Source organism: Colossoma macropomum, unplaced genomic scaffold (genome assembly GCF_904425465.1).
Source record: "Colossoma macropomum unplaced genomic scaffold, Colossoma_macropomum, whole genome shotgun sequence".
Classification (NCBI taxonomy): Eukaryota; Metazoa; Chordata; class Actinopteri; order Characiformes; family Serrasalmidae; genus Colossoma; species Colossoma macropomum.
The window spans coordinates 12,268,212-12,293,253 of NW_023494810.1; the positions used below are offsets into that span (position 1 = coordinate 12,268,212).

The following is a 25,042-nucleotide window of genomic DNA, read 5'->3' on the forward strand; positions in this document are numbered from 1 at the left end:
TAATGAATTGTTTCAGTTTATTAATTTGAGGTCTCAATATAGTTATTAGTGGCTTCAGTATAGTAAATAGTGCCCTCCATATTTGTGGCATCAATATAGTACACACACATCACTATGTGGTGATAGGAACCAGACGTCCAGCTCTAAAAACTCCTTCACAGAAAGTTACTACATTAGATGGTTGTGAATACACTGCCTGATGTCTGAGACACTGTTTAATGAAGGTGTTGGGATAAAACTTATTTTAAAGGCTTCAATATTGATGAATTGTACTGAAGGCAAAAAATACATAAAGAAAAGTTTGTAGATTTAACACTATTTTTCCATCATTATCATTCTACGTTCCAGAAGACACGTGTAGGTTCACTGGTGGTTTTGGGTAGTAAATAAAATGGCTATATTTGTGTTTTAGTCATGGCGACTCTTGGTTCCTATCACCACCACTGTAAAGAAATCTGAGTCTGTAAGCTTCTCTACAATTAATCATTTCACATCAAACCACTCTCAATGACTCTGTTTATATCTGAATGATTAAATTTTGCAAAAAATGTAAAACATCAGTGGAATTCCCCTTTAACTAAAGCGAACACCATGAAGCATGAACTGAAAGGAAATAGGCCGCAACTAGGCCACTGCACTGCCAGCTGACTCCACAAGTACGAGTGCGAGACTGAATTAGATATAAACACTGGCTTGCAAAAGACCCTTTCAGTTCTCCATTTGGGTTTAACTAAAAAAAGTAAATAAGTGTAGTTACGCATAGGATTGCAGATGAATTAGTTCTGCTTAAATATTTGTAAAAAAGGGAATGTATTTGATTACAGAGTAATATATGTGTGACTTTGAAAATAATACTTTTTGTGAACAGTTCTGTAAAGCTGGGCTGAATGTGTTGGTCATGTAAATGAAGCAGAGCTGAACGTGTCCTGCAAGTACTGTATCTGAACATTAATCTCTTCTCACATGTCTACTGTCTATAATTTATACTTTAAGATGCATCCATTGCTGACACAGACCTTCAGTTAATCATCCAGAACTGACCATCCAACATCAGTACCTGACCTCACTAATGCTCAATCAAATCCTCAAAGCAATGTTCCAACATCTAGTGTAAAGCCTTCCCAGAAGAGTAGAGGCTTTTACTGCAGCAAAGGAGAACAAACTCACTATTAATACCCATACAGTTACAAAGTATATATACAGTTTTGTTGATTTTCTATTTGAAAATAAGTTAACACACCCCTCACAGGGAACTAAGCCAATAAGTGTTCTCTTATTTTCACTCAGAAAATCAACAAAATGTCATTTGACCAGTGCGCCCACACTTTTTCATTCTACTGTAGGTATTCTTCATAACTGTACACACTAGAAATGACAGCTGTAAATGAACGTAACGTGTTAATTCTTAATATTTGCATTATGTTACTTGCCAAAATATAACATGAAATAATGTAAACGTATACGAATGACATAGAAGCAATTAAAAATGATGCTTCTTAGGGTTTGGTCCATTAAGGTCCATCATTTCCCACACTGTAGACCCGAGGTGCTGGACAGAGCCTGATAATACTGTATAATTGAAGGAGTGCCATCTGGTGGAGCTTTAGGAGCAATACATGTGGTGCAGGTGGAGTCAGAATGAAAAAAGTCACACTCAGTTCTGTTTTTCTATGAGTTCATATCAAAAACGGCATATATATATATATACACACACAAATAAGCAGGACGTCTGATGTGTGACAAAGACTTCAAGAATAAACTATTAGCAGAGTCAGTTAATGAGGATCCTGGCCACTTTCTATTTCCCCCGTTATGTCCAAGACGTGACTGCAAAACGCCAGAGGGCGCCCGCGAGCGATTCCTCAGAGAATGGGGGTGAATAGAGCTAAACGGCTAAAAACACACACGAACACACGTTTTCTCTCTTTGGTTGATGTGTTGTTTGGCTTTAGTTATTTTAAAAAGAATAAAGTCAAAGTCAAATATTATATTATTAATTTGATCATTCTTTTGGCAAAATTTCATATACATAAATGTAAATTTACTCATGCCAAACTTAAATTTATTCAAATACATAACTTCTATTACCCTCTCCAAAAACAAACAAACAAAAAAAAACCTGTCAAAACAATGAATATATGCACTTATTTAATTTGTTTTTGTAAAAACATGTTTTTTCCCTTGGCTTTTTTCTTTCTTTCTTTTTTTGTTTAAACTTTGTTGTTTAAATTTGTTTTAAATTTTTACATTTTAAAATCTTTTGTTTATGCAGTTTGTTATCTGACTTAACTATATCTGTTCTGCTTTATACTGGTTTTGTACAAATATAATTATCTAATAAATAATTAAAAAAAACAAAACAAACAAACACATTTTCTAAGCTGCTTATCCTCCTGGGGAACGTCATATTAAGAATAGATATATTTGATATTTTATTTTATTAAAGACTCCAATAAGGACATTTGCTACTTGCTTAATCTGTTCATTCTACTTGGTAAATACTTCATCCATAAAATGAAATTTGCAAATGTCTCCTCAATCCAGTATATGTATTGTTAAAGAACAGCTAAGCTGATGAATGTATTGAGAAAATACAACTTTGTTTGAAGACTTGTTCCACTACCTCATGCAAGATGTGATATCTGCTTTTCAGTTTATGAATGTACTTTATTCTTCATATATAGATATGTATGTCACTTTTTTATATTATTCTTTATTTCCTTTATTTAAACTTTTGACTTCTCATTGTGAACTATTCTTATACTGAATCCCTGTCTCTGATAATTGCTTATTCCTCTAGCAATTAAAAAAAATCCTTCAGGGGTGAGCTGGAGCCTATCCCAGCGGTCAAAGGGGCGGAAGCAGGGTTAGGGTTAGGGTTAACCCTAACTAGCTTCTGATCACTTTTCCAGGACCTTCCTTTTTTGTATTTCACCAATAAAGCAAAGAAAACTTAGCTGTACGTTTCCTTTTTTCTACAGCAAACAGGTTTTGGACAGTAGGACACTAACAATACTGCTGCTGAGTGCTGATTGGTTGACATAACTTCTACTGATTGCTGATTGGCTGGCATTAGTGCTGCTGATTACTCATTGCACTCTACTTGAAAAACCTAAGCTAAGCTAAGAAGACGGCGTACTGTATTCAACGTTTATGGCTCCAAATGACTAAAAGCTTTTTCCCCCCTCTGCATTTGTAGACGTCTAGCCTCAATGTTGTTGTTTATTGCTGTATGTGTTGTGTAGTGTATCGCTTGCTCTATATGCTCTTCAAAAAGTCCTATAACTGGAGTTCAAAAGCATTCAAAAATATAACAGCGATGTTAAAATGTCTTCAGGAAATTAATGCATTCTTCTGTATAAAAATTGTTAAAGCATTTACAACCTATGATTTTGGGACGACAAAGACTGTCAGTATTTAAATATCAGCCCATACAGACTTTTATATTGGAAACGCCGTACTGGTGCGGTGTTTCTACTTCCGCCCATGCTTTCCCTTAGTTTCATCATTTCCGTATCACGACTTCTTTTCCAGCATCCCGGCGGTGGAGAGCAGCGCGTGTAAGTCCTGTTTGAAAACATTCCGGATTTTCTGCTCTTTAAATTTACCTGATGGGGTTTCGACATTCATGAAAACAACCTTGACATCAGATCTGCGGCGTTAGCGCTTAGAAACTTTAGCGCGTTCAGGAGTCTCAGTGAAAATAAAGAGCCGGCGAAGCTACTTTTTGACAGACGACGTCAAACCCGGCGAGTCTAATGTAACCGAGATCACTGCAAGTCAGAGCACTGACACTTATCTTCCTACTACACGCTCTAAAATATGGCTCTTCAGGGTTCTATGGGTCTGTTTAGAACCCTGAGTTCTATATGTAACCGTTTGCATGCTTAAATGGTTCTTTGCATGGTGAAATGGTTCTTCAGATTGATGGAGAATGTGTTGTATATGGTTCTGTATAGCATCAAAAAGGGTTCTGCTGTTGTTTCAAGCTTAAGATCGTAACAACAGAAGAACGCTTTTTGGTGATATATAGAACCATTTTAAAAAAGGTTGTATATAGAGCCATATACAGTACTTTCTTCATCAGACTGAAGAACCACTTCACCATGCAAAGAACCATATAAGCCATTTAAGTGGCATGGTTTATATAATTATATGATTAGTTTTAAGTAGAACCATCACCTTTAGTAGAGAACCCTTGAAGAACCTTCTTTTTTAGTGTGTGCTTTGTTTTGAAGAAGTTGCATAGTAGTGTGTTATTAGCAAAGTGAAAAGGTTTCTGATGTGGAGGGATGTTAGGTTATGTTTTTAAAGCAAAAGTGCTCTATTTTAAAGTTGAATTCCACAGACTTCAGAAAAGTTCTACATATTTCAGTGGGTGACATGTAAACAAAGTCATTCAGAGTGGCTTGATGTAAAAAAATTTTTGTAGAGAAACTTAATAAGTCAGATGTCTTTACAGTGATGGTGATAGGAACCAGGGGTCACAGTATGTAGTACACAAATATAACCTGTTTATTTACTCTCTAAAATCACCAGTGAACCTACACAAGTCTTTTTTGTAATGCTCTGGCAGTACCGCTCCACCCTAAGAGTGTTTTAGAAAATATGTATTAGGCTAAAACCTTCTCAAAGATATGATATAGCTATATATTAGTCATATTATTCAACATATTCTAAACCATTTCATGTAATAGCTTTCTGTGAGGTAGCTTTTAGAGGCATTCAGTCATCAGATATCTGGTGCCCATCACCACCCTTGTGAACAGGTCTGGCTTGGCAAGTTTTTCTAGGACGGAATGTTTCACATTAATCCTCTCCGAATGATTTTGTTACGTCTTAATGATTTAATTATGCATAAAATTTGAAAAATTATGGAATTTCCCTTTCATTTCTGGCAAGCTGTATCACTGCACAGTTTAGTGCTGGGGGGTCACCAGTCTCAGCCACAGAGAGTTGATGTTGGTGCAGGTTTTCATTTAAAACAAACATGAGCACATGTGATTAAACAAGTTTAGTTAGGTGTGCCACTGTTTGACCGGAATGAAAACCTGCAGCGATGCCAGCCGTTGTTAAGACCGGTGGCCCTTGTTTTAGTGGTTGTGCTGCTCTAATAAGCCTAATTCAAAGCGACGTGTTAAATCCAGGCAGAGAAAATGCACACAAGTTGCCTTCCAGGGTTAGAGCTTGAGTCATAGTGAGTGATCTGTCCACTGCTCTGCATTGTATTTGCACTTAAGTGAATGACTTGTTGCTTCGTTTGTAGGCGCCATGGTGGAACCAGTGCCAGAGTCCATCCACTTTCCTTCAGAGGAGGAACGCATCCTCCAGTTCTGGAAGGAGAAGGACTGTTTCCAGGAATGTCTGAAACAGTCCAAAAACAGGCCAAGGTGAGAGAAAACCTTTTTACTGATTACTGATTACAGAGTGATGTACAGAGTTCAGTTTCTGATTAATCCAGTGAGTGGTGATGCTTTACTGGACACTCTCTGAGTTACCCATTGCTCGTGATGATGTTCTCATAGGGGCCTTTTTTACACTGTAGAGCCAAATTGTTCCCACAGCTGTACTGTCTTGTTTCATGTGAGACTTGTGAGACCGGTTACGGTATCTTTTTCCATCTACAGTGCTAATCGTGTAGTATCTGAGCATCAGTTTGCTGGAATTGAGACTGTACTGTGGTTTAGCCTGCTAACTAGGCTATGTTTATCTTAGCACGGCAGACTTAGGCTCAAAACATTCGGTTTTTAGCTTTCACTTCAGCGCCGGTCACTCGACTTTTACTGCGTCAGACATTAGATTTTATCATCTACACTTGATTTAGCAGAGCGCCAATTAGTCCAAATCAAGCGTGTTCTGTGTGTTGTGGTGCTCGTTGGATCTGTAACCCACTAGCTAAGATAACTAGGAATGCAGCTGACTAAAAAAGATGAGCTAGCATTAGCCTAGCCTAGCTACATCAGATTTAACTCTTAAACTACAGGCTTAAGTGTTAAATCTGATTACAAAGCCATGTCATGGTTAGAATAACATGTAAAATGTATTGAAACTTCATCTTTAGCATGAGAATAGGATGTTCTTACAGATGAAAGAGCTTTTTTAATGGGAACTGATGAAAGTAATGAAGCTGAGGTATTTAACAATGAACAAAACTGAAGAATTCTTAGTAGCTCCACCTTCAGTGCTCCAGTATTTATGTTATTTAAGACTGTGAGTTGTGAGACTGTAAGAGCATAGATATTTTATGGAGAGTGACCAATACATGTTAAAGGGGAATTCCAAACATTTCTGCATTGTTAATTCAATAAGTTATAAACAAATTCATTTACAGCGCTTTAATGTGAAGGGCAAGCCAGTCTTGTCCACTCGTATTGTAATGGGGAAAAGAGTAAACAAAATGAAACAGAAACTGTGCAGAACGCAGTCATCGGTCAGCCTTTGTTAGGGCCAGTTCTTCCTTGTCCAGTTGGTGTTTTTGGGCCCTAAGATTGTTGCGCTATTGTGGACCTCAGTATAAGCCAACCTATCTATAACACAGTAACAGCAATACAGGCTTAAGTGTTAAGGGTAGCTCCACCTGCAGTGCTCCAATATTTATATTATTTGAGACTGTGAGTTTCTGCTGTTTGTTTGAGTTTAATTGCTGACTGTTGGGAACTGAATCATTAAGTATTGTTTAACCAGAGCATTTGGAGTATAAATGAAAATAAAAAATAATGAAGTGAAATTATCAGTTGATTATCAGTTGTCAGAATTTTTAGCTCCTTAAAATCAGTATCAGTATAGGTCACAATTTTTTTTATAGTGACTGGGCCCTAGTTTGAATACACAGCTGGCTAAATACATGATATATCTCTACTGATACATTTGGTGAAATCAGATATAAACTCTCATATTTTTTTATTTTGTGATAGAGATGTGTGAGTTTGGCGGAATGGGCAGTAAGGCTGGAACAAGCCGTGGCAGTGGTGTCTGCAGCTACTCCATACTTCTCCGTTGGTTTTCTATGCACTATAAGTAACACATTCTTTGTTTCACTATGCTAATTGTTGTTTGATTTGCAGATACACCTTCTATGATGGACCACCCTTTGCTACTGGTCTCCCCCATTATGGCCACATCCTGGCTGGCACTATTAAGGACATCGTCACCAGGTTTGCCCATCAGAGTGGCTTCCATGTGGACAGGAGGTTTGGCTGGGATTGTCATGGCTTGCCTGTGGTAAGAATCAAAAATGTCTTTTGCAGAGTGTGTTCTGTAGTGTTTTTTTTCCTTTTCCGTTATTTGAAGCTGCCTTTAATGACCAGGACCAGCAGTTTTTTTCCTTGCCTTTAGCTAAGTTTCCCTTATTACATGATGCTGCCTAGCTGGGAGGGTAAAGGCAAGTATGTTGTCAAACTGCGACTAAGGGTGCCTACACACTAGACAATGCAAGGACGGAGCAGTAGACACATATGCATGCAGATCTTGTCTGCCTTGAAGGCGTGTACAGTTCGAAATCCAGCAGGAAACAGAGCATTTGGACCAGAAACAAAGAAATATGGGCCATCGAAAGAAAGTTTTGCTGATGGCCATGTACAGAGTGAAGCAGACAACAGTCACAGAGGCAAAGTAGTTGCTACTGTCCTCCATCTTGGATTGTCATCCGTTTTCTGCATGCATGTTTCTACTGGTTGATGTGCCCCCATGTCAGAATCTGTTGCAACAAAAATTGAAATGCTTTGACCTTTTTGACGCTTGATGATGCCTCAAAAAGCCATGTCACAAAACGTTATGACAGGTTGTTATGAATGTAGTGAATAAAACGAATAATACATTGTTTTATGATAGCTTTTAGAAGCTTTTGCTCTAGGGTTTGGGTTATCATCATCAGCATGACATATAGAAACTCAGACACGTGTAGGTTCACTAGTGGTTTTGGATAGTAAATAAAATATCTATATTTATGTTGTAGTCATGGTGACCCCTGGTTCCTATCACCACCACTGTAAAGAAATCTGAGTCTCTTTAATAAAACATTTCACACTAAATCACTCTGAACAGCTTAGTTTACATCTCAGTGATTGAATTATGCAGAAATGTTGAGAAATTGGTGGAATTATCCTTTTTAATTAAATGTAATGTTGATTATGGCTATTTGTGTTTTAAATATCTTTTCCTTGTCAGTGCTAGATACGGTCATTGCAGTAAAACAGAACGCAAGTAAGCTGGGTTTTGTGATTGTAATAGAAAGCTGGTCTGGGCAGCGGAGCATGGGACCTATAGAGTATTTAGACTCATGGTTTTTAGACTGGGGGTCACAGTGTGCCTCTAGAGGGGCTTTTGTTTTCTTAGTGTCTTCAAGTGTCATGACATATTTTTATCCCATCGTCCGTTCTGAGTGCTGGCATGCTAAGCTAGCTGATGACACACATCAAGGCACATTGAAATAAGATGTGTAATGTCCAGCTAATAGGAAGGACATGTATTAATATGTTCTTACAGATTAATACATGTTCATAAGCTAAGAGCTGAATGGATTACACAGTTGTTGTCTATATCTTAGTATTTTTTAAATATTTTATTTCACAATCTCATTATGCAGTGCAATACATGTGTTATTCTTTTATTATGTTATGTTATTGCATTTCTTGACTGAAAGAACAATAATAATAAGTAAAGTGAACTGTAATCTTACATATTTAAAGACGTTTTGACAAGTTTGACGTATTTTGTTTTCACTGTATATTATAGTTTACTGATGAATGTGTGAATAGTTTAAGAACTATTTAGTTCAAACATTTTGGTAGCTTCAGATTGGCTACATAAATTAAGGGCTCTATGTGAAATACAGGTAATGTAGCACTCATAGTGGAAAATCTGGCAGACCTGAAGTTCCTTATAAGGAAGATCAAAGAACAGAGCGAAAAGATGGGACTTTCACAATATGAAAAATGTCAGTATGAAGTTGTGGCATCAGGAAAGATGCTAACTCGACCACTGATGCAGAAGATGTGGAGATGGTGGACAGCTCAAAAAAAAAAACACAGATCAGCACTCAGCAAAACAAGAATGAAGGAGATCGAAAAGATATTCAAATGCAGCAGTTTGTCTCTACCAACAAAGATCAGAATTGTCCAGGCTGTGGTCGTCTCTGTGGTTCTTTATGGATGTCAAAGCTGGACAATAAACAAGGCAAGACAGGAAAAATATCAATGCCTCTGAACTTTTGTGTTGTAAAGACTTTTGAGGGAACCTTGGACGACGAAGAAGACAAACGAATTGATCCTCAAATGAATCAAGCCTTATAACAGCGGTGTTAAAAGGTCTTAAAAATGATTAATCATTTATAAACTATGATTTCGCTCAGATTCCCCATCTTAACCCATTTATTTTGGACTCGCTTGAGAGCGCCCTCTAGTGTTTGAGAAACGCAGAAGACATTACAGAGCAGTAATTCTCCTCTCTACAAGTTCTCTGTAGAGAGGAGCACTTAATAATGATAATATTGGTTAGCTCTCTTGTTGTGGTTGCATTTGATGGTTTGTGTGATTCTCTCCATCTCACAACCTTCTCAGATTTGCTACTTTTCATCTTTTCCAGGAATATGAGATTGATAAAACACTTGGCATCAAGGGACCAGAGGACGTTGCCAAGATGGGGATTGCGGAGTACAACAAGCAGTGTAGGAGTATTGTGATGAGGTATTCCAACGAGTGGGAGGTAAGCAAGCGCGCGTGAGCCTTGAGTGTGATTTCTGACTGGGTTATTGAGTTCATCACAGACATGGAATCAAGATTTTCAGTAATATAAAACCAATTTGGATGCAGATATATAAAATGGACTAATACGATGCTAGTAACCTACAATTTCAAGTGTCAACTAATTAGTAGGAAGCAGTACAAAAAATGTTAGATGTGTCCAAAATGATGAACAGAGCTGTAGATAATCCTAAAATGACAGTGAAAGCTGTGCAATATTAAAAAGGTGTTAATAAGCAAGTATGCAGAATGCTTCATATTTCAAACATGGTGATCTCAAGGCAGATACCCTGACAAGAAATGACTAAAAATAGATAATTATAAAATGTGTTTTATCTTTTAATATATACAGTTATTTATATTTTAACCTGTTGATGCTTCCGGTTTGATATATGGAATAAAACATCTAAATATATCTCTAATATTTTATTTAATTGTAAAAGTGACACTGTATTGAAGAATATTATTTGTGCTGTTCCCATGCTCAAAGCTTTTATAATTTAGCAGTATTTAATTCAAAAGTCTGCATATAATGTGATCACCAGCACATTTAAGACTTCAAACCAAACCAAGTAGAGTGTCTAATCCAAGGGCTGTGTTTACATGCAAAGATTTTTGCCAATCTGATTGAATACATTCCGATTATAGATTAAGACTCAGGTGTTTTTATGCTCCATTTCGTGCACGCTGCAAGTAACCCAATCGAAAATTACACGCATGCGTAGTGCACCACTTAGTGTAGTTGTTACTGTGACGACCAGCATCACGTGAGTCCAGTTGGAATGAGATGAGCAGCAGTGAGCAGTGCTTGTGTTTTTAATACTTTAAATTGATGTCAGACTCAGGAAAAACGTGCTTCACATGTACTTGTTAAAGAAGGCCGAGAGGAAGACGTCGTGTTCTGAGACACATAAGCTGGACGTCCGTCCCACCACCGTCTTTTAAAGATCAAAGCATAAACTTCGTCTCCTCTGCAGACCAGTTTCTGCTCCCGCCATTTTTAACATTATAAACTTTCGCTATTACATGAACGCACATGCGCAGAACATACTTAAACTTTCTGATTGCTAATGTAATCAGATACGGTTATTATTCTTCTTTTTAATGGATTATTTACAGGATTACCCACCTCGTTCAATCAGTTAGAAATTGTATTCTAAATGGCCTCAATCAGACTAGTCTATTCTGATTGAGGTGTTTACGTGGGCGTATTCTAATCTGTTTGAGCTATTAGTCGGATTATTAATGGCTGCATGTAAACTTGGCTAGTGTTGTTGATAATGTAAGCAGCTCTTGTGATTTGAAAATTTCTCTCTCTTAAATTGTGATTTTTATGAAAAAACAATTCATCATTTAGCCCTTGGTCATGCATTTTCTTGGGGGAAAAGATGAATGGCAGTAGTGGTTGTGGAATCAACGCTCACCTTTAAGGGAGAGTTAGGGCTGAATGATTGTTTTTTATATTTAAAGCGCAATTCAAAAGAGAGCAAATTTCTAATTGCAGGAGCTACAATCTGAAAATCCTTCATTCTTCAGTGTTGTAAATTTTAAGTGAGCATACCTGCACTGACTACACTAACTTTAATTTAGTTTTGAACACTTACGATAACATTTTAACATTTTACATTTGTGTGTTTCTGTGCACCAGACTTCAGTAACGAGAATGGGTCGCTGGATCGATTTTAAGAACGATTACAAGACCCTGTACCCCTGGTTCATGGAGACGGTCTGGTAAGCCTTCCTGCTGTAGTCAGTTTAACCTGGTCATAGTTTTAAGTTGGCCCTTTTTTTAGTTTAAACATTTATAACTGGAGTCTAAGAGTCTCTATTTAAGTGTGTTTACTTGGATTGGAGAATAAATAACCTGTTGCATCTCCAAGAACAGTATTTGTTAATTCAGTTTGAAAATACTGTCAGAAGAGTTTTCCAGTGCAATATCACAGACAAATTAAATGGCTCGTGCCAATCTGAGTGAATGAATTGTTTTGTCACAAGTGGACCTCAACCATGTCCTTATCTGGTGGGCAAAGGCTATAGACTATTAGTTTCATCCCATTTTGAATGTGTGTAGTGGTCCGCTTGGTCTGTTTGAGTTTAATGAGCTACTTCTCTATTGTAGCTGGCCTAATGGCCTACTGCTTTTACTCAGCACTTGATGTAAAGGACCAGTATTTGATGTAAAGTGTTTCATAGTAGAGATACTTACTGACTTACTGATTTCTTTACAGTGGTGGTGATGGGAACCAGGGGTCATCATGTCTACAACACAAATATAGCCACTGTATTTACTATCCAAAACTACCAGTGAACCTACGTGTGTCTTTTGAGTAATTGTATGTAATATTGATGATTGTAAAGTAGCAGTAAATCTGAAAAAATACATTTACCTCACATCCAGCATGTACTTCTCCACCATGATTAGATTTTGAAAAACGTATTTTAGGCCAGAACTTTCTCAAAAGTATCTTAAAGCAGTGTATCAGACATCAGGCAGCTCTTTTGTAACTACAACGTTCTGTGAAGGAGCTTTTAGAGGTGTTAAACTCTTTCAGACATCTGGTTCCTGTCACCACCACTGGGAACAATCCTGACTCTGTAAGTTTCTCTACAATTAACCATTTCATATCAAACCACTCTGTATGACTTTGTTTATATCTCAACCGTTTGATTGTTCAGAAAGTTTGAAAAATCAATTAAATTCTCCTGTAAGGCTGCTGTAATAACTAACTAGACTAATGTAACACTGTATATAAAGAGGCATGTTACCCTGTCATGGCAAAACCAGTCTTCCATAATTCTTGTTAAGTATGTTACATATTAACTGAAAATGTGTTCATATTATAAAATTGTAATTTTATTTAAAAAAAAGAAACATTCCCTTTTGACCAGATTACGCAGGCGAGCATGTGTTGCAGGCACTCTGATGCCCACAAGCACAGACTGGGCTGTGGTTCACAGAAACAGTGGGCAAGCTAGCAATATGCAAAATGAGGAAAAAGCTGCTGATTGTACTTTCAAATCACAAAAGACTGAATTCTTCCCTTAAAAATGATCTCCAATCAAAAGAGCAGAAACTTAAGCTTTCTGTCGTCAGGGAGACATTAATTTTCTATCACTTATAGTACTGAGCGACTGTCCTTTTCAAACTCACAGAAACAAGTGGCATGAAATATCACAAATAATGCATGTTGAAGGGCGAATATGATCGAAAACTTTTCTCACTTATTTTAAAATAGGAGTTTGATATGATATGTAAACATTGTTAAAATGTAAAATTATACTATTTACACCTAGTCTATATATGGAAAATACAGGATAGACAAGTTTAAAGTCAAAGTAGGTGTTGTTGATTTAATGAGTGGAAATACGTGTCCAATATGTTAACCTCATAAATAGAAATTGCTCATAATTCTTGCAGAAAAATGTCATATTTAATTGTGTTTGACCAAGGGCGCTTATACTTATGCTGCTTATGACTGAACTGTTTGGCCCAATCCCATTTTTTATTTGTACCCCTATCTCTTGTTTTCGAGTGTCACTTTGCCCCTTGGAACTGAGTTACAAGTGGTAGTGTTTGGATAATGTGGTGTTTGGAGAATGTAGTGTTTGGAGAATCATGTAGCCCTAACGCTTCACCCTACCCCCCCTATCTCAACAAAAATCTGGACACCTTACCCCTAGGCCTGAACACGCAAAATGGAGGGCTAAGGGCTAAGTGGTAGGGGTGAGGGTGAAATGGAATTAGACCTTTTGTCTACCTGTTCAGCCTACAGCAGTTTAGCTCCTCCCATTAATGCTGAAGTAAGGGGTGTTTCAGCCTGGACTGCTTTTTGAATGAGGCATGATACCGTGCAGCCAGTTAGAACAGCTCATTTACATATATCAGTCTTAAAGGCTAATTTTAAGGGATAAAGAGAGAGGTTGGAAATGGCTGTGTTATACAAATGTTATAAGTGGCCCATGTTATATCTGCGCCTCGAGGAAAACAAGTAGATTAAATTGCGTTATATCTGACGTAATACTGTAAAACTAAAGCATGCTTTTCTAATACTGTGACATCACTGAAACAGCCTGTCATTTGCTGTTGTATGTCTTGTGGCAGGTGGGTGTTCAAGCAGCTGTATGATAAAGGCCTGGTGTACAGAGGAGTGAAGGTCATGCCATTCTCAACTGCCTGCAACACGCCTCTCTCTAACTTCGAATCTCATCAGAACTACAAGGTATGAGCAAACCAGAACTTTAGCACCTTTTCATTGCCACAGTCTCACTATGTTAGTTAGAAAGATAGTTATATCACAGTATAATTAAAATTTCTGACAGCTCCAGTATATGTCAGGGTGTAGGTACATATTCAGATGAACTGGATGCTTATGTAAACCTGTTTTTGTAGGTTAACAATGGCTCATTATTCTGGAAGGTCCCTTTACTTTTTATTAAGAACCATTTATATTTAAAGTTGTTAAATAACAAGTTGTCACATAAGTAAATCTGAAATATTTGTATTCTGCAAAATAAGAAAAGCAAATCTGAACAATATACGGACAAACCTACATCAATATTAGCTTCTTATTCTCCAGCTTTTGGTTTGAATTTTCCATTCCACCTTAAATGGTGCAGCGGTTACATTCTGGTGCCTGTACAGGTGCTGGAAACTGCTGCATCATTTAAGGTGAAATGGAAAATTCCAAAAGCAAACTTCAGCTTTGCTGAATGTCTCAAGCCGTGCGTCGCACATACTGGTCAAACAGTGAGTGCGTTTACATGCGCTTAAAAATCCGATAACTGCAGAAAATCAGATTTTGTCAGTAATCTGATCAATGTGTTTGTATGCTCTTGGGTAATCAGATGAAGGAGAAACTCAGAGTCTACATGAGTCAGACAGTAATCAGATTTCTGCTTTGCAACCAGCCAATAAACTCAAAGAAGAGGACGTGACGTAAATGTAATGTAAAGTTCTGAAAATATGAACATACATCATCTAGAAGATGAAGAATGATTAAATCTTTCATTTCCTCGAGAATGTAATTGGTTTCAGCGTCTCTCCAAAAGTGTTTTGCTGTGTCTCGCGGCAACGATGGTCGCTTGTTTCTGGTTTTGCACATGCGCAGACTGAGAAATCCAAAAGAAATCAGAGTAAGAGTTTACATGCACTATGAAATCTGATTACTGTGCTAAAATCCAGCTCTCTTTGTTGGATTTCTTAATTTCTTACTTTCTTCTTTCCAGACCTTTCCAGACATTGTTCTAAGAAATCAGACTATGCTGTTTACATGACCATTTAAATAATCAGATAACCGCAGAAATTAATCCATTATGATTGGATTATTGAGTGCATGAAAAAAACACACACTCATGGAATTTCAGTCATTCAGGATTCAATACCAGTTCGTCCACGGCTTGTTTTGCGCACAAGACCCCTGACGTCGTCTAGTGCAGCTGGTTGAGTTAATCGACTCCTCTGGCAGTACAAGAGGAAACAGCATCACTCTGGTGTCCATGTTAGACTAAGGCCAACTCTAAAAAATTACCATTCATTTATATCTGCTGCCTTGAAAACAAAGTGGGCTGTTTCAGATGAAGTGGACTCGACAGCAGGATGTGATCAAGGGTCAGCTGTGTTTTTGACAATGTTAGCATGGTTGCACTGTTTGTATGTTGTGTTATCTGAACTTATACCATACCGGTATAACAGGTATGACAAATTTCATACCTGAGGAAGACTTTTTACTGCTAATCACCCACTGCTGCTCAGCAGCACACCTGATTTAATTTAATGTAGGACTGTTTAGGTGGTAACTGTAAATACAGGACAGCTTTGCAGCCAGTTAAACAAACACCTTTACACACAAAGCAGTCACACCTTTACATAGCATTTTCTCAGATGACTGGCGGTCTAAGAAACAACGCCTTGTATCAAACAGTACAAGCTGCTAATTTGCTAATCGAATGTTCCAGCCTAACACTAACCCTGGTCCTAATCCTTAACCCTGACGCTGTTGAGAATCAGTTTTACCAGATAGTTTAACTATTTGAGCACTTTCAGATAAGCTACAGGGGACCATCAAAATAAAGTCTGACCATTAACCAAAATGTGAAACGTGGAAAATATCTCATAATTGACCTGATAAACTCCAGATATGAGGCATTTTTGCATCCCAAACTTGAAAAACCTGGTTTTCCAAGTAACCATTGTTTTGTCTTGATAACAGGATGTTCAGGATCCATCTGTCATCGTGAACTTCCCTTTGCTGGACGACGAGAGCGTGTGTCTGATCGCCTGGACGACCACCCCCTGGACCTTACCCAGCAACCTGGCTCTGTGCGTGAACGCAGAGTTCACGTATGTCAAGGTCAAAGGTCAGCATCCGTCCCTAGATATCAGTAATGCTGCCAGCGCTGAGTTCTTACAGACTTGTCTGTGATATTTAATAGAAATGAAAATGAAGGGAAAATCTGATCTCTCAACTTCTCTTTCTCTTGCATTGGAGCTATGAGGCTATAAAAAGGACTTTAAAGAATCTATAAAGAAGAATATGGAGAATATTCAGGCTTCAGTGCTGCTGCCTCACCGTTTAAGGGAAATATGTGATTATTTAGGTTTGCAGATTAATTGTTCCATTACTTGTTAGCTACATTAATAGCCAGTGCAAAACTAAAGAAACAACAAGCTTTGGCTGAACATTTGGCTGAGGGGGAATAATAATTTTTTGTCAAATTATTTCAGTCTGTTCTGCTATTCTGCTCTGTTCTGTGTGTTAAAATGATTATATGCAACATGTGGATAACAGATGATTACTGCTGTTAGCTGCTCTGTTGGACTTGTTTAACTTTATAAATCTGTTAACTTCATAAATCAGTTATCAGTGATGATTATGGATGTGCTGAAATTTGGCCACTGAAAAAAGCCCATAGTGGCATTTCCAGCTTTTGGCCGAATGAGAAAAAAGGCAGAAAATTTCAACAGTCAAAATCCCTTAAGAAGCCATTTGAATGGTAATGGAAAAAAAAGAGAAATCATTATTAAAGACTAGTTTTTCTTCACACTTCTGTGCTGATCAGACACATTCAAGCAGTTTGAGCAGCAGCAGATCAGCAGTGAAACACAGTTTGCTGCAGCTGCGTTCTGTATGATCTGTAGCCTACATGCTTTTCACTATTAACTGATTTAATGAAAAGCTTTAATATAGATAACATAAGTAACACTGAGTAAGTCTAATATACTTTTGTGATGAACTTTTTCACCACTGCTTTTGAAAGTTGTTGGAAATGTGTGCTTTTTTAGATCTTCTGATGTGGGCAGAGAAATTGTAGAGAGGAGAATTACCACTCTGTAATGTCTGTCAGGGTTTCTCAAACACTAGAGGGCGCTCCGGAGCAAGTCCAAAATGAATGGGTTATAATGGAGCACATGAGCAAAATCATAGTTTACAAATGCTTAAACATTTTTAATGTAAAAGGACACAATCATTTCCTTAACACAGAACAGCATAAAACATTTTAACACTGCTGTTATACAAAAGCATTAAATGCTTTTGAACTCTAGTTATAGGAGTTTAAAACGACAAGAGAGCATGAACAGCCAATGAGCTGCTCCGCTTGCCAACCAATCAGCACTCAGTAGCGGTAATGTTAGCATCCTGCTGCCCAAAGCTCGTTTGCTGTAAAACGGACAGGTTAGTTTTCATTGCATTTTTAGGGAAATACATCCTTCTGCTTTTGGGAAAGTTCTGGGTTAGTGATTAAAAACTGTTCTAACTTTTCATTTTTAGCTTCATTCACCCCCATTCCTTGAGGACTCGCTTGCAGTCCTGTGTTTAATATAACGAGGGAAATAGGAAGTGGCTCTGATGTAGGTTCATGGCTGTTTCTTCGCTAACTGATGAATTCTTGAAGTGACTTGTGTCCTAGTAGCTCCCCCTGCTGGAGATGACTAGAGTAAAATTTTATTTAAGAATTTTCATTTTGGCGCATCCCTAATGATGAAGAGGCATCAGCACATGATGCAGCAATACATATGAATACAGTAGTCTTACAGCCAAGACTCTGCAGTCCATATTTGGAAACTAAGCTGCAAAAAATCCAATTCACTCACATAAAAACACCTATTCAGCCTTCAGCAGTTTAGCCAGGCCCACTCACGGTGAAGTTAGAACGAGCATTTCAGCTTGGACAGCAGCCAATCAGAACAGAGGTCATTTACATATCGGTCTTAAAGGGACAGTAACAAGAGCCTGTTTAATTCTAAGGTACAAAGAGAGATTGAAAATGGTCATGCAAAGATTAATTATGACTTTTTTGGTGCATAAAACAACAGAAATGTCATAAATTGAAAATGAAATAGAAAAATATGTAGGATATGGGTCCTTAAGTGAAGTGCTTCATTTTAAAATTAGGTCATTTTAAAGCTTAGACGTTTTCAAAGAAAAAATATCTGTATCAGCCCTGCAGAAAAGGCCACTGCTAGCCTGCGTTTAGCTTGATGAACAAGTCCACAAATGGACATGCTGACATCCAATCAGAGTGCATCTGATAAAATCCCGATAGTTGTGGCAGGCTTAGCGTCAGACGGCCCATGTATGTGTGGGCGGAGCGTCTGGGAATACAAAAACTCACGCCAGTGTCCTCAGCGCCCTCCCCACAATGCCTTTCTGCGTTCCCCTGCGAAGTGAACAACGTGTGGAGATGTGGGTTGAAACAACTCTCGAATCAGGTCACTTTAAAAAAGCCTAGTCCTTGTTCATGTACAAAAATAGTCCCTCTTCCTCTTCTTCGTTTTTTTAAGCATCACCCTGGATCCCATATGAAAGCTGCCATAGTAAATGGTTGACCTACTTTGGCAGGCGGGGTGCTGTGGCTGCTGGCTGGCAGCAGGGGGCACTGTTAGCTCACTGTCAGCTCAGCGGCGGCAGCGTCAGGTCGTGCTGCATGGGAGAGATGTGTGGAATACTAATGGAGAGAGAGGAAGCTGTTCTGATGCTATCAGCCATCCAGCCCTGCCTGCTCTCTCTCTCTGTCTCTCTCTCTCTCTCCTTCTTTCTCTCTCTCCTTCTCCTCCTCCTCTTCCTCTCCGCAATCATTCCTCACCCTGCCGCGGGGAGTGCCATCTTTTATTGATGTTCTCTCTCTCTCTCTCTCTCTCTCTCTCTCTCTCTCTCTCTCTCTCCCTCCCTCTCTCTCTCTCTCCCCCCTTCTGTTTTGCTCTTTTACATGCTCTCTCTTTCCTTCTGTCTCTCTCTCCCCTTTCATTCCATCCATCTCTTCCTCTTTTTCCACTTGCGTCTCTCTCTTTCCCTCTCTCTGCTATCTCGCTCGCGCACATGCTCTCTCCTTCCTTCTCTCTCACTGCTCTTTATCCTTCTTTCTTCTTCTTTTTTCTGTTTCTCTCTCCTCTTTTCTCTCTCTCCCCTCTCTTGCATTCTGTCTGTCTTCTTCCATCTCTCTCTCCCTCTGTCTCTCACTTGCACTCTCTCTTTCTCCATCCTTTTGTCTCTCTTACTGTCTTTCATTTCCTCTCTCACACTCTTTCTCTATCTCTCTTTCTATCTTGGTGTCTTGGTCTCTCTCTTTCTCCTTTCTTCTTTCTATTTCTATCTCTCTCTTTCTCCCATCCTCTATCTATCCATCTTTCTGTCTGTGTATCTGTTTGTCTGTCTATGTATCTATTTGTTTGTCTGTCTATCTGTCTGTCTATGTATCTATTTGTCTGTTTATGTTTCTATTTGTCTATCTGTCAATCTATCTATCAATCTATCTATCTATGTATCTCTCTGCCTCTCTCTGCTCTGTTCAGAGCTTGTCGTGTTCTGCTGTATTACAGATTCATTATGGAGGCAATAACTAAACACAGCGATTTCAGCAGCTGTTGGAATGAAATTCGGGATGTAAAGCGGAGATTAAGCTCTGCTCTTGTCAGCTGATTTGTGTATTATAGGCAATTTTAGAATCAAATCGATACTAAAACTAATTTACAGTTTTCCCCTTATCCCAAATGTTTGGTGTCTGAAGTTTGCTTCTTTAGTTTTACACTGGAGCTACGAGGCTAATGTAGCTAACAGGTAATGGGAAGTTATACCCCATCAGTTAGCACTACACTTACTTCAAGCCTGAATCAGACTTGCTTTAAACTGTGCTGTTCCGGATCTCTAAAAGAAATGATTGTGATGGTTGACACTGTAAGATACACTGTTATCTGTAAACATGGACTAAAGTACAGACAAAAATCAGGTACAGATACAGCACCTAACACCGTATTTGTGCTTTGTTGCAGTGTATTAACGTTGTTCTGTATTTGAGCTGATTTGTTAGCTCCACGTTGTTGCGTGTTTCTTTTTTCCTTAGATGTTGTATATTGTTGTATTGAAGTTTTGAGCCTTATTTCAGTTGCTACTCTGTGCAAATACAATCTATAACCCATGTGTCAAACACAAAGCCCATGGGCCAGATCAGGCTTGTAGCATGATTCTGTCCAGCCAAGCAAAATTATTTTCATTTTCTTTTAATATTAGCCCATTTCACAGTGTGCTGCACTACAATCCCCAGCATGCACTGCAGTGTGAAGTGCACTTCGCCCCCACTAACCCCCAGCAGCAATCGATGGGACAGTGGTTACACCTCAATCCTACCACACCAATCACATTACCAGACACACTAGCTGTGTTTCAGCAGCAGTCCAACCACTATAAACACTTATCTAGCAAAAAAAAACCCACATAGTTCGTTGGACAATGAATGCTGGGGATCTTAAGATGGTTGGGAGTTCAAATACCTTTTTACTTCCAATATCTGTCTCGTTTGCAGAGACGGTGTGGCCGTAATGAAAGAATACCACATTATGTACGAAACACTGGAGAGTTGGATAGACAGCAGCGCCAACGGAAAAGTGGCAGAGATGAAGAGGGGCGTTCTCTGGCTCACAGATTTGTTGAGACTTTTTAATATGGTCCCTTTTAACGGTTAAGTTTGACATCCCGATCTGTAAGATTCAATTGTTCGGCTGCCTCTCAGAGAAAGCAAGCTCATTTTGGGATGTCTTCTTTATCTCTTTAGGGCGTGTTCTAGATTGTCTTCCTGCACTGAATCATTTATTTCCTTTATTCACTGCTCCTCCTTTGCTCTTAGCTGTAGCTCTTTGCTTGGTTGCTGATCTCTGCTGCAATCCAGATCTAACGATTAGAGCTGGGTGATTGTATCACTCATTCCAAATTAACTGTTTTTAAAGCAGTGTGCAAAATGTCAGGATTGAGGGTTTGATGTAATTAATAATAATGATTTTTAGCAAGAAAATATGGTGCTGATTATATTAAGATGCTGGCGATGCCGTGTTTGTAGAAAAGCCAACTGCAGCTAAAATTAACTGCACTACAAGTTTATTCCAGCACTTGCAGCTATTTTGACAGCCTTGAAACTGCGGCTGTTTGTTGTTCTTGCAGTATTTGCTCAAATTTTTAATAGAGTTGAATAAATATTCAGATGCTCCCCATTCTAATAAAGAAAAACCTAGAAAAATCATGTGTAGTTTTTTATTTGTCTTTAGTTGTATGTTTATGTTTTATAATATTTCACCCACACTGGCTTCTCATAATGATTATTTAGCTTATTTTTCCTCTTCGCTCACTAACTTGTATGCAATTGTTCCTCTGTTCTTCTCGTTTATAGATAATGCTACTGATAAAGTGTACATCATGATGGAGGCCAGGCTTGGAGCGCTGTTCAAATCTGAGAGTGAATATACCATCCTCGACAAGTGAGTGTTAAAGACCTGTGGGTGTTTTAGGAATCAAGTGTTTATGTAATTCAACAAAGCTAAAAAATAGTGGTGAGAAGCTGCTACAAGGCTGCTATTTTCAGGTTCAGGGCCAGGTTTTTGTCAGAATCTTCCTCTTCAGGTTCAAGGCCGCGGTGATGTGATCTGATTTTCAGCCTGCGCATACTGAGGTGCCCACACCTTAGATTTCCCTTTGTTAGCCAGCTAATCAAAGGTTCTGCATTTCAGTTGTATTGTTAACAGAAAGCTAAAGTCAACTTCTAATTCGCCAGCTTCTTATTCGATTTTTGTTGCACCTTAAATGGTGCAGCAGGTGTTATAATAACACTAAATTATTGAATATACTGTCAAATGAAAACAATAATTGTTATTTAAAAATAAAGATTTACCGTCTTATCATTGGCATTGCCTCCTGTAAGTGTCAAGAAAACTGTTCCTTTCAGTTTGAGTCGGCTAGCAAATCCGGAGCTGAATTCAGCTCTATTTCAAATGAGTCAGCAATAAATGTTTACTGTGTGTCACTGTAACCTCAGAAAGAAGTTTGAGCCGATTTGATTTGGTCTGGTTATTTGAAATAGAATGTAGAGAGTGACCATTCTTCCTCTTGCGTCCAAAAACTGAGCATTGGTAAATGAGTTCCAACCATGTTTCATGCCGTTAACAGTTTGTCTTAATTTTCAGAAGGAATGGACATGAATAATTGTGTCTCATCACATAGCTATGAGAATTTAGATCATGTTTTTTAATGACATTACCTAGGGGCAACAGGCATAAAGAGAAAAGCAAAGACCCTAAAATAGAACCATGTAGAACTCCACAAGAAATGCTACACATTTTTGAAAAAGGAAAATCCAAAATTATGTTTTAAAAGAATTTGCCAAAATTTGCATTCTTATATATTTTTTTAAAGAGAATTTGCTTTAATTTATTGTAAGACATACTGCATTCAAAATATGTAGCAAAATAAAATCTCGTTGGCCCTTGCTTTTCAAAGCTGCGTATGTTCAAATCTGATCATTAAATGAGTGCTTGTTTTGTTATTCATCTATTTTATCTTTGGTGTGTCTGTGCTGTGAAACTCATCTGGTAGGAGTGTGAGTAAATTTAAACGTGAAAGTTCAACAACCAGAAAAAATGCTTGATTTGCAGTTGATTAACTAAAATGATAAATATTATCTATAACTCAAGAATGAAAAAAGAAAAATAACAATAATACTAATCATTTGTGCACATGGCAATGCAGTACAAAGGTAGATATACTTATTTTACGAACACATTGGTATAAACAAATGCTGAATCTACTTCATATTCCGTTTAAAGACATATTACACTGTGCTTCGACTACTGACTCCGCCCACAGAATAAACAATACAAAACACAGATAGCGCAGAGGCATCTCATAAGCTGCGATAATACAGCAATTAAACGTGTTATTTTTGGAAAATAATCACACTGCATAATCATATCAAGAGGACGTTTTGTTTTTCATGTTTTATTCTTTCCGGTCGCTGTCATTTTAACAATATAAAGTCTGGACAGTAGAGGGAGCAGTGCGCTCACTACTCGACCTCAAACTCCGCCTACGAGCACAACCACTGGCTCACGAGGCGCTGAAGGTTGTCATTTTATTGGCTTCTTAAAAATAACATCTGCATGTGTTAGGGTGTTCTTCATGTAAATGATATGTAAATGAGGTGCTGGTGGGCTGGCGCTTGATTTCACGCACTGCAATTGATTCGTCGTTTGTGCTGAACTCTCCACTTGACTTTCCACGTTGTATGAAAGTGTAATTAATTAGATGCAAAGCAGTTTGCACGTTATTAAAGCCGATCAGCTCTGTGCTCATCTTTTGAGCATTTTTGATGAATAAGGACCACTATCAGTGTTGGTCTATATTGTGCAGTCCTAACCAGGATCTCTGCAGTATCATATAACATGTGTTTATGACTTTAGTGGTCAGGCCTACCATTTCAAAAGAATCACCACTAAATGACTGTGACACGTAACTTGAAAATTAGGTTTCTGAGTTCCACCCAAACCTTTTAAAAGAGAATTAGCTACTTTCACAGTGCATTCTCTCTATCCTGTATCGTTTTCAGTCTCAGAAGGACTGGCTTTCTGACCAACAGATATGAAGCGAGGAATTCAATTGAGTCTGGCAGCATTCCAGGAGCCAGCAACAAATCAAAGCACTTTCTGATATCGCATTGACTCTTTTGAGAAACTTCTGATAAAACAACTTTGCTTTCACCACACATACTTTGAGATCAGGTCTGCGGTTTTTCTCCACGCCAGATTGCTTTGCTCTAATGAAACCATGGCTGTAATTTAAAGGTAAAGAAGTTGCAGGGCTCGTTTGAACTGCATTTGTTGTCAGTGAAGTGTTTAATCATTATTGGTTGCTTGAGACCAGCAATTTCTTGAGCGAATCCGTATGAAAATCAGCGATCAGTGGTAGTTTCCTACCAGGGAGCCTGTTTTACAGCTGTATAAACACATTGGTGGCTACTGTGAAAATGTAGTCAGTTAGTTTACTTTGGCAAAAGAGGAAATGGAGTGGGCAGTAGAAGGTCACAGACTCAGGGGCTTGAATGTTCAAGTGAACTTTATCTTATAAGTGCCATTGTGATGGGGCTTCGTGATAGGGCTTCAACATTGGTCCACAAAGGTCATTAGCATGTTCATTTGAAAAATTGTTGGCATGGTTTGTTGTTGAGGCATTGTTTACTTCAAAATAATGGTCAAAATATATGACATTTTAGAGAGCTCCATAAAGGCATGGTTTGACAGGTTTGTTATGGAGGAACTCTAGTGGCCTGCACAGAGCCCTGAACTCAACCCCACTGAACACCTTTGGGATGAACTGGAACGTCAGCTATGAGCCTGACCTTTTTGTCTAACATCAGTGAATGACCTTACAAATGTTCTATTGACTGAATGGTCACAAATTCCTGACACACTCCATAATCTTGAGGAAAGAGATCCTAGAAGAGTGAAACTCCATGTGATGGGATGTGACCTGTGCAAAAGTTGCAATTTAGTTCAGTTCTTATTTTACTAAGAACATCAACATGTTTGGTGCCCAGTGTCTGTTTATTTGCCACATTTAATGAATTTGTGAGAAAAAAAACAGAAAATATAAATTGTAACTTTTGCACAGGTCACATCCCATCTCATGGAGTTTCACTCTTACCATACCAAACCCGTCAAACCATGCCTTTATGGAGCTCTCTAAAATGTCTTTGTGTGCTGTATAATTAACATCACCCTTCACTGGAACTAAGAGGCCCAAACCCTGAAAAACAGCCCCAGCCCATTATCCCCCCTCCACCAAACTTTACTGTTGGCATTGTGCATTCTGGTGGGTTCTCCTGGCATCCACCAAACCCACATTTGTCTATCAGACTGCCAGATCGTAAAGCTTGTTTCATCACTTCAGAGAACACATTTCCACTGCTCCAGAGTGTGCTTTACACCACTCCAGCCGACAGTTGGCATTGCACATAGTGATCTTAGGCTTGTGTGCAGCTGCTCAGCC

At 38.4% G+C, this 25,042-nt stretch overlaps 1 protein-coding gene across 1 annotated transcript in view; it reads left to right on the plus strand.

Annotated features, from left to right (window-relative positions):
* Window positions 1-3,505: 3,505 nt before the first annotated feature.
* iars1 (isoleucyl-tRNA synthetase 1) overlaps window positions 3,506-25,042 on the plus strand; it is a 109,512-nt gene continuing 87,975 nt past the window's right edge. The window contains 8 exon segments of the mRNA XM_036559441.1: window positions 3,506-3,560; window positions 5,267-5,390; window positions 7,065-7,221; window positions 9,583-9,702; window positions 11,389-11,471; window positions 13,843-13,960; window positions 15,950-16,097; window positions 21,396-21,483. Of these exon segments, the coding sequence (XP_036415334.1) occupies window positions 5,272-5,390; window positions 7,065-7,221; window positions 9,583-9,702; window positions 11,389-11,471; window positions 13,843-13,960; window positions 15,950-16,097; window positions 21,396-21,483 (833 nt within the window). The 5' untranslated portion in view covers window positions 3,506-3,560; window positions 5,267-5,271.